The sequence below is a fragment of the Zalophus californianus genome, chromosome 12 (genome assembly GCF_009762305.2).
Source record: "Zalophus californianus isolate mZalCal1 chromosome 12, mZalCal1.pri.v2, whole genome shotgun sequence".
In the NCBI taxonomy this organism is placed as follows: Eukaryota; Metazoa; Chordata; class Mammalia; order Carnivora; family Otariidae; genus Zalophus; species Zalophus californianus.
Genome location: NC_045606.1, coordinates 93,763,984 through 93,780,484, shown reverse-complemented (window position 1 = coordinate 93,780,484; position 16,501 = coordinate 93,763,984). Strand labels below are relative to the sequence as shown.

The 16,501-nt window shown below is 39.0% G+C and overlaps 1 protein-coding gene across 1 annotated transcript; it reads left to right on the top strand.

Moving 5' to 3' along the window:
• The first annotated feature begins 1,241 nt into the window (after positions 1 to 1,241).
• On the top strand, positions 1,242 to 3,323 carry TAS2R38 (taste 2 receptor member 38). Its single transcript, XM_027574712.2, is given in 3 exon segments — positions 1,242 to 1,310; positions 2,294 to 2,437; positions 2,439 to 3,323. Coding segments are annotated over 3 exon segments (1,098 nt in total).
• Positions 3,324 to 16,501: the final 13,178 nt, after the last annotated feature.

The window sequence follows — 16,501 nt, the reverse complement described above, 5'->3', positions numbered from 1 at the left end:
CCATATCTCACCTATTGGGAATAATGCTGCAATGAACATGGGAGTGCAGATACCTCCTCAAGGTACTGGCTTCATTTCCATTGGCTATATATCCAGAAGAGTGATTGCTAGATGATACAGTGGTCCTATAATTAATACTTACTGATCAGACACCATGTGCCAAGCACAACACCAAGCATGCTGTATGTGTCAGTTCAGGTAATCCTCCCAATCCTCTGAGGTAGGTGTTATTTTGATGGTCATCTCCATTTCATATGAGATAAATATACAAGATTCAAACATTTGCCAAGGTCACACAGGGAAGTGGCAGAGCCAGGCCTCAACCTTAGAGACCCTGGTTCCAGAGGCTCCTGGTTCCAGAGACTCTGAACACAGAGAAACCCTTCCTCTAGGTGCTTTATGGAACTGTGAGCTCAGTCACAGGAGCACACTGCCCAGAGCGAGACTGTGAAAAGTTAGCAAAAACGGCCAATGAGGCAGGAGGCTGAGCAAGCAGAGGAGCAGAGGTAGAAAACCTCCACCTCTTAGAGGAAATGTTACCATATGACAGACTGCAAACCAACCACTCAACTTCTCCTTTCCTTTCCCCATCATTCACTCCACAAAATGAGTGAATGACTGGATGAAGCATGAAAAGCAACAATAAAAGAACTGGAAAAGTTAAAGCATTTGTAAGAGTGAAATGTTATAAAACAACATCCAGTCTCTAAATGATCAGCCCTCCAAATCTCCATTGAGTAACTAGCCTGAATTTTTACAGAGTTTGCAGAAGGGATTATAAAATCAGCTCAGATTCGTTTAGAGATCAAGGAGAATTAGAGATGCCAGAAAGCCCAAGCACATCAAATATTTGGAAATGTTTAAAAGGGGAGAGAGCTAGACTTCAGAAATTACAGCCAAGTATGTTAGAGTATGTTATATGTTAGGATATAATGCCTTGGAATGTTAAAAAATCCTAGATATAATCCACAGGGATGCTATAGACTAATAAATGTTTCATTTGTGGACATTTCGTTCATTCAAAAATTATTTCTTGGGTTCCTGCTGTGTGGCTTCATGAAGCCTGTATTTTTAGTGAGGGATAGGTATAGGCAATGAGTAACTGAACATACACAGGAATATAAACTAGGGTAACTATGATCACAAGCATCCATGATGTGGGTAAGGGATGTCAGTCATAGGATGATCAGAAAGGTCCCTCCAATAAGGTAACTTTTGAGAAGAAAGCGGGACACCAGAGTATGTATGGGAAAAGTAATTTGGGCAATGGGAAGGGCAAGCACACCAGTCCTGAGGTGGGAGCATGCGTGGTGAGTCACAGAACATGAAAGAGGCCCATTGGCTGGTGTGGAGTGAAGGAGGAAGCAAGTATCATGGATGACATCTAAGAAAGGACAGAGGACCTGATTAGGTATGTAAGGACTTTGCTTTTATGGTGAGAGAAATGAGAGGCCCCGAAAGGCTTGAACAGAGCAATGACATGATCTTAGTTATATTTAGCAGGATCACTATTGTTGCTTTGCAGAAAATGGGGTAAGGCAGTGGGGAGTGGAAAGCAGAGTGAGCAGTTAAAAGGCTTCTGCAATAATCCAGGCCAGATCACCCCCTACCTCCTCCCCTCATGGCAGGTGCTGGCCTTGTTCACGGTAACGCTCCTCTTGCCAGCACAGTGCTTGGCATAATGATGATGCTTGAATGAAATCTTCAGCAATGGCAGTCTTAACTCCTGTGCTGATGCCAGGGGAAGAACCATGCATTCATCCACATTAAAAACAAAGTCTATGATAAGAGTCATGCCTCAGAGGTGATAGAAGAAGGCATGCAAATGGAAAGAGGCACCATTTCAAACCTTAGTTCATCAAGAAGATATGCTTTGCCTGCTGCCAGTTCCCTTCAAACCCATAAGCAAATCCCGCTCCCTTCTTCTACCATGCAGGTCCAGGTGGGCATGCAAAACCGGACTCAGAAAACTGAGACCCTGTCTTGTTTGCATCCATGATGCTGTGCCAGGGCCCTCTGAGGAGTCTGCTATATGGACACACCTAGTTTATTAAAAGCTTCTGCATCACCCAAGAGAAAGAACCATCATTCCTCTGCTCTTATAATGAACCCCAGTGTGTATCCAAGAGATATTCCAAAGCAACAATATCCCTATTCTAAGTTTGCCGTCAGAAATTTTTATGCATTCACTGTGGGATAGATCTAGAGCAAGAGCCTGATGCCTTGTGAAGGAGAGGTCCTGGCTTATAACGTACACTGACCCTTCTCTGCTGGGTGGTATGTTGAGCCTTAGATTAACCAAGTAAGAACAGACATCATATTGACCCTGACTCCTGCCATAACTGTGTCCTATGAAGTCAAGAGTGCATTTCTATTCTTTTAAGCCCTGGAGCTTGCAGCGGGGATCCTGCCAAATGCCTTCATTTTCTTTATGAATTTTTTGGGATGTGGTGAGGAGGCAGCCACTGAGCAACTGTGATCTTAACCTTCTGAGTCTCAGCCTCACCCAGCTTTTCCTGCATGGGCTGCTGTTTTTGGATGCCATCCAGCTTATATACTTCCAGAGGATGAAGGACCCACTGAGCCTCAGCTACCAGACCATCATCATGCTCTGGATGATCACAAACCAAGCTGGGCTCTGGCTCACCACCTGTCTGAGTCTTCTCTCCTGCTCCAAGATTATCTGTTTCTCTCACACCATCCTGCTCTGCTTGGCAAGCTGGGTCTCCAGGAAGGTCCCCCAGATGCTCCTGGGTGCCATGCTTTTCTCTTCCATCTGCACTCTCCTCTGTTTGGGGGACTTTTTTAGTAAATCTGGCTTTGCATTCACAACTATGCTATTCATGAATAATACAGAACTCAATTTGCAAATTGCAAAACTCAATTCCTATCATTCCTTCATCTTCTGCATCTTGGAGTCCATTCCTCCTTTCTTGCTTTTTCTGGTTTCTTCTGGGGTGCTGACTGTCTCTCTGGGGAGGCACACGAGGATAATGAAGGCCAAAACCAAGGACTCCCGTGAGCCCGGCCTGGAGGCCCATAGCAAAGTACTCAGATCTCTTGTCTCCTTTCTCTGCCTCTATGTGGTGTCATTCTGTGCTGCCCTCATTTCAGTGCTTTTCCTGATGCTGTGGCACAACAAGATCAGGGTAATGATCTGTGTAGGGATCCTAGCAGCTTGTCCTTCGATACATGCAGCAATCCTGTTCTCAGGCAATGCCAAGCTAAGGAGACCTGTGGAGATCATTCTACTCTGGGTTCAGAGCAGCCTAAAGGTAAGGGCAGACCACAGGGAAGATCCCAGGATTCCAGATCTATGTTGAGAGCAGACACGAAATGAGCTCTTCATGAATATGCCTCTGATAGTTCATAAAGCCTTCAGAAACCTATCCCAGTTTCTTCTGTAGACATAAGTGAGGGTCTCTCCACTTTATGTCAATGAACTCACCCATAGTAGAATAAAATCATTAAAGCTCTATCTATGGCCTAGGCAAGAATGACATGCATGGGTTCTTTAAGTTTGTTTTGAAAAAGAATGATATAGGTGAGGTACTCAGTGTAAATGCTTTGTATACTATAGTTTATTTGTGCTTGGTATGAACCAAACCATGAGAAATCACCACTTATGAAATACTATCTAAACCCCAAGATAACATGATTGGCTCTTCACATGACTGCTAAACCTGTTTCTTAAAAAAGGCGCTAGCTTAATATTAGAAAATATTCACTACTATGGCAATTACATAACCCTCTTCAAACTCCACAAATTTCACGGAAATGTAAGATATGAAAAGACAGACTTGGAAGATCAAGTGTCATCACTTCAGCTTCAAGAGGTACTAAATTAAAACTCCTACACGAACCAGAGAATAGGGGTCATTTTGTCTGAAAATACACAGATTCAGAAATGTACACTCAACCTGCTTTATAGTAGGGGGAAAGAGAGGTAGATATTTGCTCAGTGGGTACCCGGGATACCAGTGCTGGTGTGTGCCTTCTGGCTCTGCTCTATTTGCCCCTGAACACAGTGCTTTGCCTGGTACCAAGCATTGGAACCTACCAAAATAGCCTCACTGGAAAGCATGTTTGTAGAGATCTGGCATTTGCTGCCTGCCAGGAAGGCTCTCCTCAGATCAAATCCTACAACACTCAGGAGAGAAAAAGATATACGAGACATATAAATCTTGACAGCCTTCAAAAGCATGGCAGGTCACGCACAGAGGCTTGTAGCTCTGGCAGCCGTGGGAACTGCTGAGCAATGGCTTCCTCCTCTCTGGCACCCAATTCCTCCTCCCAGTTGTCCAAACCAACTAAACCCTTTTCCCCTCTGCTGGCTACACAATTTGTAACTTCATCTGGTTTTCTTTCCTTGGTGGACACCGAAGTTGTCCTAGGCTTCCCTCCAAGGCAGGGGTCCCCGCACTTGGCTGCACGTTAAAATCACCTGGGTAGCTTTTAAAAATCTCAATGCCCAGGCCACATACCAGGCCAATTCCATCAGATCTTTAGAGGTAGAACCCAGGAATCATTTTAAAGCTCTCCAGGTGATTCCAGGGTGCAGTCAGTGTTGAGAAACTCTGTTCCAGGTGCCATTTTTCTTGAGCTGGATGATGTCAGACCCTCCTGTGGAACTGTATTGTGGCCTTTAAAAAAAAAGAAATCTTATTCATTCATTCATTCATTCATTCATTCATTCATTCATTCATTCATTTTTTTATTTAAGAGAGAGAGAGCTTGCATGAGTGGAAGGAGGGGGAAAGGGGGAGGGAGTGGGACAAGTCAACTCCACACTGAACAAGGAGCCCAACATGGTGGTCGATCTCATGACCCTGAGATCCTGACCTGAGCCAAAACCAAGAAGCTTAACCTATTGAGCCACCCAGGCGCCCTCTATTGTGCCCTTTTAACTCCACTTTCCCCTAGAGTATTTGGAAGGAATATAAGCATAAAGAAAATAATAGAGAACATCCCTTCTTTTTTTTTTTTAAGATTTTATTTATTTGACAGAGAGAGACACAGTGAGAGAGGGAACACAAGCAGGGAGAGTGGGAGAGGGAGAAGCAGGCTTCCCGCGGAACAGGGAGCCCGATGTGGGGCTCGATCCCAGGACCCTGGGACCATGACCTGAGCCGAAGGCAGATGCTCAACGACTGAGCCACCCAGGCGCCCCCCTTCTTATTTTTCTTTCTTTCTTTTTGTATGAATTCTCTCTGAACCGGGCTCCAAACCTCTTACTCCTCTCCATGGCTTTGTTTTTAACATTATATTTTGATATAATTTCAAATTTATAGAAAAGTTGCAAGAATTTCATATACCCGTTACCCACATTCACTCATTATTTATGTTTTGCCCCATTTCTCTTTCCACACCCCCACACAGATACCTCCAGTTCCAATCCAATAATACACGGTTCACCTTACTTTTCCTTTTTACACACTTGTAACTCCCTTCTCTAACCATGAGAAATATATTCCACATATGCTTAATAATTTGCTCATTTGCTTATGCCTAGAATACAGAGAATACGGTTTTGAAATTGCTATCCTATAGCACTGCAAAAGGCAAAAGGACTAACTAGAATTCAATATTTGTTTATAATATTTTTCACGTTTAGGTAAAATTTACATACAGCAAAATGCAAAGATGCTAAATGTACAACCATGTACAATGTGAAGTTTGATAAATGACACATGCATGTACCCAACACCCCAAATAAGTTGAACAATATTTCATCAGCACAGAAAGATCCAGTGTTCTCTTCCAGTCAATCCCCATCCACTACGGGCAACCATTATACTAATTTCTTCCCATAGATTAGTTTTGCCTGTTCTTGTATAAATCCCGTAATTACTCCTTTCTTTCTGCTTTTGTCCTACATAATGGCTTTGAGATTCATCCTTTTTTTTATTATGTTATGTTAATCACCATACATTACATCATTAGTTTTTGATGTAGTGTTCCATGATTCATTGTTCGCGTATAACACCCAGTGCTCCATTCAATACGTGCCCTCCTTAATACCCATCACCAGGCTAACCCATCCCCCCACCCCCCTCCCCTCTAAAACCCTGTTTGTTCCTCAGAGTCCATAGTCTCTCATGGTTCGTCTCCCCCTCCGATTTCCCCCCCCTTCATTTTTCCCTTCCTACTATCTTCTTTTTTAAAAAACATAACGCATTATTTGTTTCAGAGGTACAGGTCCATGATTCAACAGTCTTACACAATTCACAGTGCTCACCATAGCACATACCCTCCCCAGTGTCCGTCACCCAGCCACCCCATCCCTCCCACCCCCGACCACTCCAGCAACACTCAGTTTGTTTCCTGAGATTAAGAATTCCTCATATCAGTGAGATCATATGATACATGTCTTTCTCTGACTTATTTCGCTCAGCATAATATCCTCCAGTTCCACCCACGTCGATGCAAAAGGCAAGAGTTCATTCCTTTTGATGGCTGCATAATATTCCTGTGTGTGTGTGTGTGTATGTGTGTGTGTGTGTGTGTGTGTACACATACCACATCTTCTTTATCCATTCATCTGTTGATGGACATCTTGGCTCTTTCCATAGTTTGGCTATTGTGGACATTGCTGCTATAATCATCGGGGTGCACGTACCCCTTCCGATCACTACATTTGTATCTTTGGGGTGAATACCCAGTAGTGCAATTGCTGGGTTGTACGGTAGCTCTGTTTTCAATTTTTTGAGGAACCTCTGTACTGTTTTCCAGAGTGGCTGCACCAGTTCACATTCCCACCAACAGTGTAGGAGGGTTCCCCTTTCTCCGCATCCCCGCCAACATCTGTCGTTTCCTGACTTGTTAATTTTAGCCATTCTGACGGGTGTGAGGTGGTATCTCATTGAAGTTTTGATTTGGATTTCCCTGATGCCGAGCGACGTTGAGCACTTTTTCATGTGTCTGTTAGCCATTTGGATGTCTTCTTTGCAGAAATGTCTGTTCATGTCTTCTGCCCATTTCTTGATTGGGTTATTTGTTCTTTGGGTGTCGAGTTTGATATGTCTTTATACATTTTGGATACTAGCCCTTTATCGGATATGTCATTTGCAAATATCTTATCCCATTCTGTCAGTTGTCTTTTAGTTTTGTTGACTGTTCCTTTTGCCGTGCAAAAGCTTTTTATCCTGATAAAGTCCCAGTAGTTCATTTTTTACCTTGCTTCCCTTGCCTTTGGCAATGTTTCTAGGAAGAAGTTACTGTAGCTGAGGTCAAAGAGGTTGCTGCCTGTGTTCTCCCTTAGGATTTTGATGGACTCCTGTCTCACATTTAGGTTTCTCAACCATGTTGAGTCTATTTTTGTGTGTGGTGTGAGGAAATGGTCCAGTTTCATTCTTCTGCATGTGGCTGTCCAATATTCCCAACACCATTTGTTGAAGAGACTGTCTTTTTTCCATTGGACATTCTTTGCTTTGTTGAAGATTAGTTGACCATAGAGTTGAGGGTCCATTTCTGGGCCTCTATTCTGTTCCATTGATCTGTGTGTCTGTTCTTGTGCCAGTACCATACTGTCTTGATGATGACAGCTTTGTAATAGAGCTTGAAGTCCGGAATTGTGATGCCACCAGCTTTGCTTTTCTTTTTCAACATTCCTCTGGCTATTCGGGATCTTTCTGGGTCCATACAAATTTTAGGATTATTTGTTCCATTTCCTTGAAAAAAGTGGAGGTATTTTGATGGGGATTGCATTGAATGTGTAGATTGCTTGTTCTTCCAATCCATGAGCATGGAACGTTTTCCATTTCTTTGTGTCTTCCTCAATTTCTTTCATGAGTACTTTATACTTTTCTGAGTACAGATCCTTTGCCTCTCTGGTTAGATTTATTCCTAGGTATCTTATGGTTTTGAGTGCAATTGTAAATGGGATCAACTCCTTAATTTCCATTTCTTCTGTCTTGTTGTTGGTGTATAAGAATGCCACTGATTTCTGTGCATTGATTTTATATCCTGCCACTTTACTGAATTCCTGTATGAGTTCTAGGAGTTTTGGGCTGGAGTCTTTTGGGTTTTCCACATACAGTATCATATCATCTGCAAAGAGTGAGAGTTTGACTTCTTTGCTGATTCGGATGCCTTTGATTTCTTTTTGTTGTCTGATTGCTGTGGCTAGGACTTCTAATACTATGTTGAATAGCAGGGGTGATAGTGGCCATCCCTGCCATGTTCCTGACCTTAGGGGGAAAGCTCTCAGTTTTTCCCCATTGAGAATGATATTCGCTGTGGGTTTTTCATAGATGGCTTTTATGATAGTGAGGTATGTACCCTCTATCCCTATACTCTGAAGAGTTTTGATCAAAAAAGATGCTATACTTTGTCAAATGCTTTTTCTGCATCTATTGAGAGGATCATATGGTTCTTGTTCTTTCTTTTATTAATGTAATGTATCACATTGATTTGCAGACGTTGAACCAACCTTGCAGCCCGGGGATAAATCCCACTTGGTCGTGGTGAATAATCCTTTTCATGTACTGCTGGATTCTATTGGCTAGTATTTTTGGTGAGAATTTTTGCGTCCATGTTCATCAGGGATATTGGTCTGTAATTCTCCTTTTTGATGGGGTCTTTATCTGATTTGGGGATCAAGGTAATGGTGGCCTCATAAAATGAGTTTGGAAGTTTTCCTACCATTTCTATTTTTTGGAACAGTTTCAGGAGAATAGGTATTAATTCTTCTTTAAATGTTTGGTAGAATTCCCCGGGGAAGCCATCTGGCCCTGGGCTCTTTGTTGGGAGATTTTTGATGAGTGCTTCAATTTCCTTAGTGGTTACACGTCTGTTCAGGTTTTCTATTTCTTCCTGGTTCAGTTTTGGTAGTTTATACATCTCTAGGAATGCACCCATTTCTTCCAGGTTATCTAATTTGCTGGCATAGAGTTGCTCATAATATGTTCTTATAATTGTATTTCTTTGGTGTTGGTTGTGATCTCTCCTCTTTCGTTCATGATTTTATTTATTTGGGTCATTTCTCTTTTCTTTTTGATAAGTCTGGCCAGGGGTTTATCAATCTTGTTAATTCTTTCAAAGAACCAGCTCCTAGTTTCGTTGATCTGTTCTACTGTTCTTTTGGTTTCTAGTTCATTGATTTCTGCTCTGATCTTTATTATTTCTCTTCTCCTGCTGGGTTTAGGCTTGATTTGCTGTTTTTTGTCTCCAGCTCCTTTAGGTGTAGGGTTAGGTTGTGTATTTGAGACCTTTCTTGTTTCTTGAGAAAGGCTTGTATTGCTATATATTTTCCTCTTAGGACCGCCTTTGCTGTATCCCAAAGATTTTGAACAGTTGTGTTTTCATTTTCATTGGTTTCCATGATTTTTTTTTAATTCTTCTTTAATTTCCTGGTTGACCCATTCATTCTTTAGTAGGATGCTCTTTAGCCTCCATGTATTTGAGTTCTTTCCGACTTTCCTCTTGTGACTGTGTTCTAGTTTCAAAGCATTGTGGTCTGAAAATATGCAGGGAATGATCCCAATCTTTTGGTACCAGTTGAGACCTGGTTTGTGACCTAGGATGTGATCAATTCTGGAGGATGTTCCATGGGCACTAGAGAAGAAGGTGTATTCTGTTGCTTTGGGATGGAATGTTCTGAATATATCTGTGAAGTCCATTTGGTCCAGTGTGTCATTTAAAGTCTTTATTTCCTTGTTGATCTTTTGCTTAGATGATCTGTCCATTTCAGTGAGGGGAGTGTTAAAGTCCCCTACTATTACTGTATTGTTGTTGATGTGTTTCTTTGCTTTTGTTATTAATTGGCTGCTCCCATGTTAGGGGCATAGATATTTATAATTGTTAGATCTTCTTGTTGGACGGACCCTTTAAGTAGGATATAGTGTCCTTCCTCATCTCTTATTATAGTCTTTGGTTTAAAATCTAACTTGTCTGATATAAGGATTGCCACCCCAACTTTCTTTTGGTGTCCATTAGCATGGTAAATGGTTTTCCACCCCTTCACTTTCAATCTGGGGGTGTCTTTGGGTCTAAAAGGAGTCTCTTGCAGACAGCATATTGATGGGTCTTGGTTTGTTGTTTTTTTTTTTTTATCCAATCTGATACCCTGTGTCTTTTGATTGGGGCATTTAGCCCATTTACATTCAGGGTAACTACTGAAAGATATGAATTTAGTGCCATTATATTGCCTGTAAGGTGACTGTTACTGTATATTGTCTGTGTTCCTTCTGGTCTATGTTGCTTTTAGGTTCTCTCTTTGCTTAGCGGACCCCTTTCAATATTTCTTGGAGGGCTGGTTTCGTGTTTGCAAATTCCTTTAGTTTTTGCTTGTCCTGGAAGCTTTTTATCTCTCCTTCTATTTTCAATGACAGCCTAGCTGGATACAGTATTCTTGGCTGCATATTTTTCTCATTTAGTGCTCTGAAGATATCATGCCAGTCCTTTCTGGCCTGCCAGGTGTCTGTGGATAGGTCTGTTGCCAATCTAATATTTGTAGCATTGTAGGTTACAGACCTCTTGTCCTGAGCTGCTTTCAGGATTTTCTCTTTGTCTCTGAGACTTGTAGTTTTACTATTAGATGTAGGGGTGTTGACCTATTTTTATTGATTTTGAGAGGGGTTCTCTGTGCCTCCTGCATTTTGAAACCTGTTTCCTTCCTCAAATTAACGAAGTTCTCTGCTATAATTTGCTCCAATATACCTTCTGCCCCTCTCTCTCTTTCTTCTTCTTCTGGGATTCCAATTATTCTAATATTGTTTCATCTTATGGTATCACTTACCTCTCGAATTCTGCCCTCATGATCCAGTAGTCGTTTATCTCTTTTTCTCAGTCTCTTTATTTTCCATCATCTGGTCTTCTACATCACTAATTCTCTCTTCTGCCTCATTTATCCTGCAGTTAGAGCCTCCAATTTTGATTGCACCTCATTAATAGCCTTTTTGATTTTACTTGGTTAGATTTTAGTTCTTTTATTTCTCCGGAGAGGGTTTATCTAATATCGTCCATGCTTTTTTTTAAGCCCAGCTAGTATCTTTATAATCATCATTCTGAACTCAGTTCCAACATCTTACTAATGTCTGTATTGATTAGGTCCCTGGCAGTCAGTACTGCCTCTTGTTCCTTTTTTTTGAGGTGAGTTTTTCCATCTTGTCATTTTGTCCAGAGGAGAATAGATGGAATGAGAGAACAAAATGCTAACAGGGTAACAATGACCCCAGAAAAATATACACTAAACAAATCCGAAGAGACCTGACACCAGGGGAAAAGAAAGGGAAAGAAAGAAAAAAGAAAGAAAAAGAAAAAGGTTAAAAAAAAAAGAATATGATCAAATATGATCAGGCTGGTGAATAGATCAGTGCCACACACTAGATTTTGGGCGTATTTTGGTCTGTTAGAACAAACTGCCTCCCAAAATTTTAAAGGAAGAAAAGTTTATATATGTACAAAATAAGGGTAAATACGATGAAGGGATGGAACATGACTGTAAAGATTAAAATTATAAAAGATTTTATAAAAGGAATTAGTAAGATAAGAAGTTGGTTGAAAAAAGAAAGAAGAGAAATTTAAAAAAGGGGGGGGGAGAGAATGTGATCAAGCAGGAGACTAGAACAAAGCCATACACTAGAGATTTAGGGTATATTTTGATCTCTTAGAAGAAGCTGTATCCCAAAATTTTAAAGAGAGAACAACTTATATATGTACCAAAAGTTAAAAGTTAACTACTATGAAGGGATAGAATACGACTTTAAAAATGAAAAATAAAAAAGATTTTTAAAAAGGGATTGATAAGACGTTGGTTAAAAAAGGAAAAAGAGAAATTCAAAGAAAAGAAAAATAACAAAAGCTCCGATACCTGGGAGCTCTGCTGCACTCAGGCACCCCCGGTCTTTCTGTGACCCCGAGGGTCCTGAGACCGCACTGTCCCGTGAGGGTTCCACCCCCCGCTTAGCCACTGGAGCGACGTCCCTCAGCGGAGCCAGCTTCTAAAAGGTCCGATTTTGTGCTCCGCGGCTCTATCACTTGCCAGAAGCGGCCAACGGAGGCCCCCTCCCCCGCCATCTATCCTCCCGAATATCGCCTGGGATTCACTTCTCCGCACGTCCTACCTTCCAGAAAGTAGTCGCTTTTCTGTTCAGAGAGTTGCTGCTATTCTTTTCTTCAGTCTCCTGTTGAGTTCGTAGGTGTTCAGAATGGTTTGATCCCTATCCAGCTGAATTCCTGGGACCAGACAAAATTTAGGTCTCCTACTCCTCCGCCATCTTGCTCCTCCCTTGAGATTCATCCTTAATAGTGTATGAGTCACAGCTTGTTTTTCCTCTCACTATTAATGAACATTTACATTGGTCAAAGTTTGGGGCTATTACGAATAAAGTTTTGGGTTTTTTTTTTAAGATTTATTTATTTATTTTAGAGAAAGAAAGAGCATGAGTGGGGGAAGGGGCAGAGGGAGACAGAGAGTGAGAATCTTCAACAGATTCCTAGCCGAGGGCAGAGCCTGTCACAGGACTCGATCCCATGACCCTTAGTTCTTGACCCAGGCTAAAACCGAAGAGTCAGATGCCTAACAAGCCAGCAAGATGCCCCATGAATAAAGTTTTTATTAATGTTCTTAAATCCACCTTTTCGTTTCTCTTAGATAAATACCTAGGAGTGGAATTACTGGGTCATTAAGTTGATGTACATTTAACTTCATAAGAAAACAGCAAAGGTTTTCCAAAGCTATTCCAGCATTTTATGCTCCCATCAACAATGTAAGAGTTGTTCCATAGTCTTACCAGTATTCAGTATTACCAGTCTTTGGAAATTTTGGCCATTCTAGTGGGGTGAATGACGTCTCACTGTAGTTTTAACTTGCATTTCCCTGATAACTAATGATATGGAGCAACTTTTCATGTGCCTCTTGGCCATTTGTATATCTTCTATGGTAAAGTGACTTTGATTTGTTTGATCTTTTAAAAAAATTTTATGATTTAAGTATAGTTGATGCCCTTTTTATAGAGTTTTTTTATTAATTTGTAGGAGTTTGGTAGCGTGTGTGTGTGTGTGTGTATAACTATATACATAGTTTTTGTTTTTCTGTATACAAGTCCTTTGTCTGATACATGTATTGTGACTATTTTAACCCAAACTATGATTTGCCTTTCACTTTCTTAATGGTATCTTTTGATGATCAGAAATTTTGAATTTTTTTATTTTATTATGTTATGTTAATCACCATACATTACATCATTAGCTTTTGATGAGAAATTTTGAATTTTGAAAAGATCAAATTTATCATATTTTTTCCTTTAATATTTAGTGCTCTGTATGAAATACGTGCCTGCCTCTAAAATGCAAAACTGGTCTACTATGATTTCTTCTAGAATTTCACTTTTATATTTAGAACAATAATTCATCTTGAATTAATTTGTGTATCTAATGTTAAGCAGAGTTGAACTTTATTTTTTCTCCATGTCTATTCAGGTGCTCCACTACTATTTGTTGAAGCCTCCCTCCTTTCTTTGAATTAACATCTTTGTCAAAAACATAGGACTATATATTCACGGATCTCTTTCTGGTTTTCTGGTCCCTACGTCATATTCCATTAATCTGGAAAAACCTTTCACCAAAACCTCACTTCTTTATTACTGTAGATTAATAGTAAATTCTGAAACCAGATATTGTGATTCTTTTGAGTTTACTTTTCTTTTGCAAAACTGTTTTGGCTAATCTAATACAACACATTTTGGGATTATTCATTTGTTTCTAAAAAAGAAAAACCTGTTGGAATTCTAATTGTGTTAAATCTAGACATCAATTTGGGGAGAACTGACTCTCAAAAATATTGTCTGATAATCTATGAATATGATATATCTCTTCATTTATTTAAGTCTTTATTTTATCTCGGCAATGTTTTATAGCTTTTAGTACAGAGGTCTTGCATATCTGTTGACACAATTATCCCTAAGTACTTAATATTTTATAATCTTATTATATACAGAATTTTTAAGTTTCATTTTTCAATTATTTGCTGCTAGTATATAAAAATATAATTGATTCTTGTATACTAACCATGTATCTTGAGAATTTTCTTAATTAATTTATTAGTTCTAGTAGTTGTAGATTCTTTGAAATTTTATACTTAATCATGTCATGAGCAAATAGAGACAATTTTTACTTCTTCCTTACCAATCTTTATGCCCTTTATATTATTTATTTCCTTTATTATATTATTTATTACCTTATTTCATTGGCTGAGATCTTTAGGACAATATTGATTAGTAGTAATGTGAATATACAGACTTGCCTTATTACTGATCTTAGGGAGGAAACATTCAGTATTTTTGTCATTAAGTACAATGTTAGCTATAGATCTGCTTTATGAGATTAAGAAAGGCTGTTTTTATTCCTAGTGTAATAAGAATTTTTATTATCAATGAGGGTTGAATTTTATCAGGAGCTTTCTCTATATTTATTGAGATGATTGTATAATTTCTTTCCTCCATTTTGTTAACATAAGGATGTACACTGAAAATTTTTAAATGTTAAATCAATCTTATATTCCTGGGATAAGCCCTCACTTACTCATGATGTATTATTATTTTATAGGTTGCTCTATTTGACATCCTAATATATTGCTAAGAAATTTTGCATCTATGTTCATGAAGAACACTAACCTTTCTATATATTTGTAATACCTTTTTCAAATTTGGTATCAGGGTTATTCTGACATAACACAAGTTGGGAATGGGAAATGTTTCCTCCATCTTAATTTTATTCAAGACTTGGTATAAAATTGGTATTATCTTTCCCTAAATATTTGATAGCATTAATCAGAAGTCTTATGGGACTGAAATTTCCTATTCAGGGAGGTTTTCCAAATTATTATAATTACAATTTATTTAATAGACATATTATTAAGTTTTTTTTAATGGCTATCCATCCTAGTCCTTTATTTAAATTCAATTAGCCAAGGCATAGTACATCATTAGTTTTTGATATAGTGTTCAATGATTCATTAGTTCAGTATAATTTCTTCTTGTGTCCGTTTTGATAAGTTGCATTTTTCAAAGAATTTGCCTGCTTTATTTAAGTTGTTTAATGTATTGCTATAAATTTGATCATGATATTCCTTTATTATCATTTTAATGTCTATAGCATTGACCTCATTCCAAGTCCATCCCAAGTTTGATAACTTTTGTTCTCTTTTTAATTCATCTAGTTAGAGATTTATCAATTTATTGATATTTCCAAGAAATAAGGCTTCTTGTTTCATTTGATTTTCTCTACTTGTATTTTTTATTCATTATTTCCTATTATTTATTATTTCCTTCTTTCTACTTTTGTAGGTTTAATCTCACGAAGAAACCTGATTTAGCTTCTTCAGGCAGAGAATTAGATCACTGATATTAAATCTTTTTTTTTCTGCTCTAACACAAATATTTAAAGTTTTAAGCCTTCTGCTAAACATGTTTTTGCCATATCTCACAAATTTCAATATATTGCATTCCCTTCCAGCTTTATTGATATAACTGACATACAACATTTGTAATATTAAGGTGTACAATGTGATGATTTGATACACATACATATTGCAAAATGTTTACTGCAGTAAAGTTTGTTAACACATCTTTTGTCTCACATAATTACCATTTTGTTGCTGTTCCTGGTTACAGTGCAAATATTCAATCTTTACTGTCATAGAAACTTTCAAGTATACTATATAGCATTGTTAACTATAGTCACCATGTTGTACATTAGATCCCCAGAACTTATCTTATAACTGAGAGTCTGTAGCGTTTGACCAACACCTTCCCAATTCCCCTCTCCCCAACCCAGCCCCTGGGAACCACCATTGCCCTCTGTTTCTATGAGTCCAATTATTATAGATCTTAAAAAGAAGTGAAATAATATAGTATTTGTCTTCGTCAGACTCATTTTACTTGTATAATGCCCTCAAGATCCATCCATTTTGTCACAAATTGCAAAGTTTCATTTTTTTATGGCTGAATAATAAGTATCACATTTTCTTTGTCCATTTATCCATTGATAGACACTTAGGATGTTTCCATGTCTTGGTTAGTATAAATAATGCTACAATAAACATGGGAGTGTAGATATCTCTTCAGTATCCTGTTTTCATTTTCTTTAGACATACACCCAGAAGTGGGATTGCTGGACCATACGATAGTTCTACTTTTAACTTTGTGAGGAGCCCCCATACTGTTTTCCATAGTGGCTGTACCAATTTACACTGCCACCAATAGAGCACAAAGGTTCCACATCTTCACCAGTATTTGTTAGCTCTTGTCTTTTTTTTTTAAATTTAATTTTATTATGTTATGTTAATCACCATACATTACATCATTAGTTTTTGATGTAGTGTTCCATGATTCATTCTTTGTGTATAACACCCAGTGCTCCACGCAGAACGTGCCCTCTTTAATACCCATCACCAGGCTAACCCATCCTTCCACCCCCCTCCCCTCTAGAACCCTCAGTTTGTTTCTCAGAGTCCATCGTCTCTCATGGTTCGTCTCCCCCTCCGATTCCCCCCCTTTAT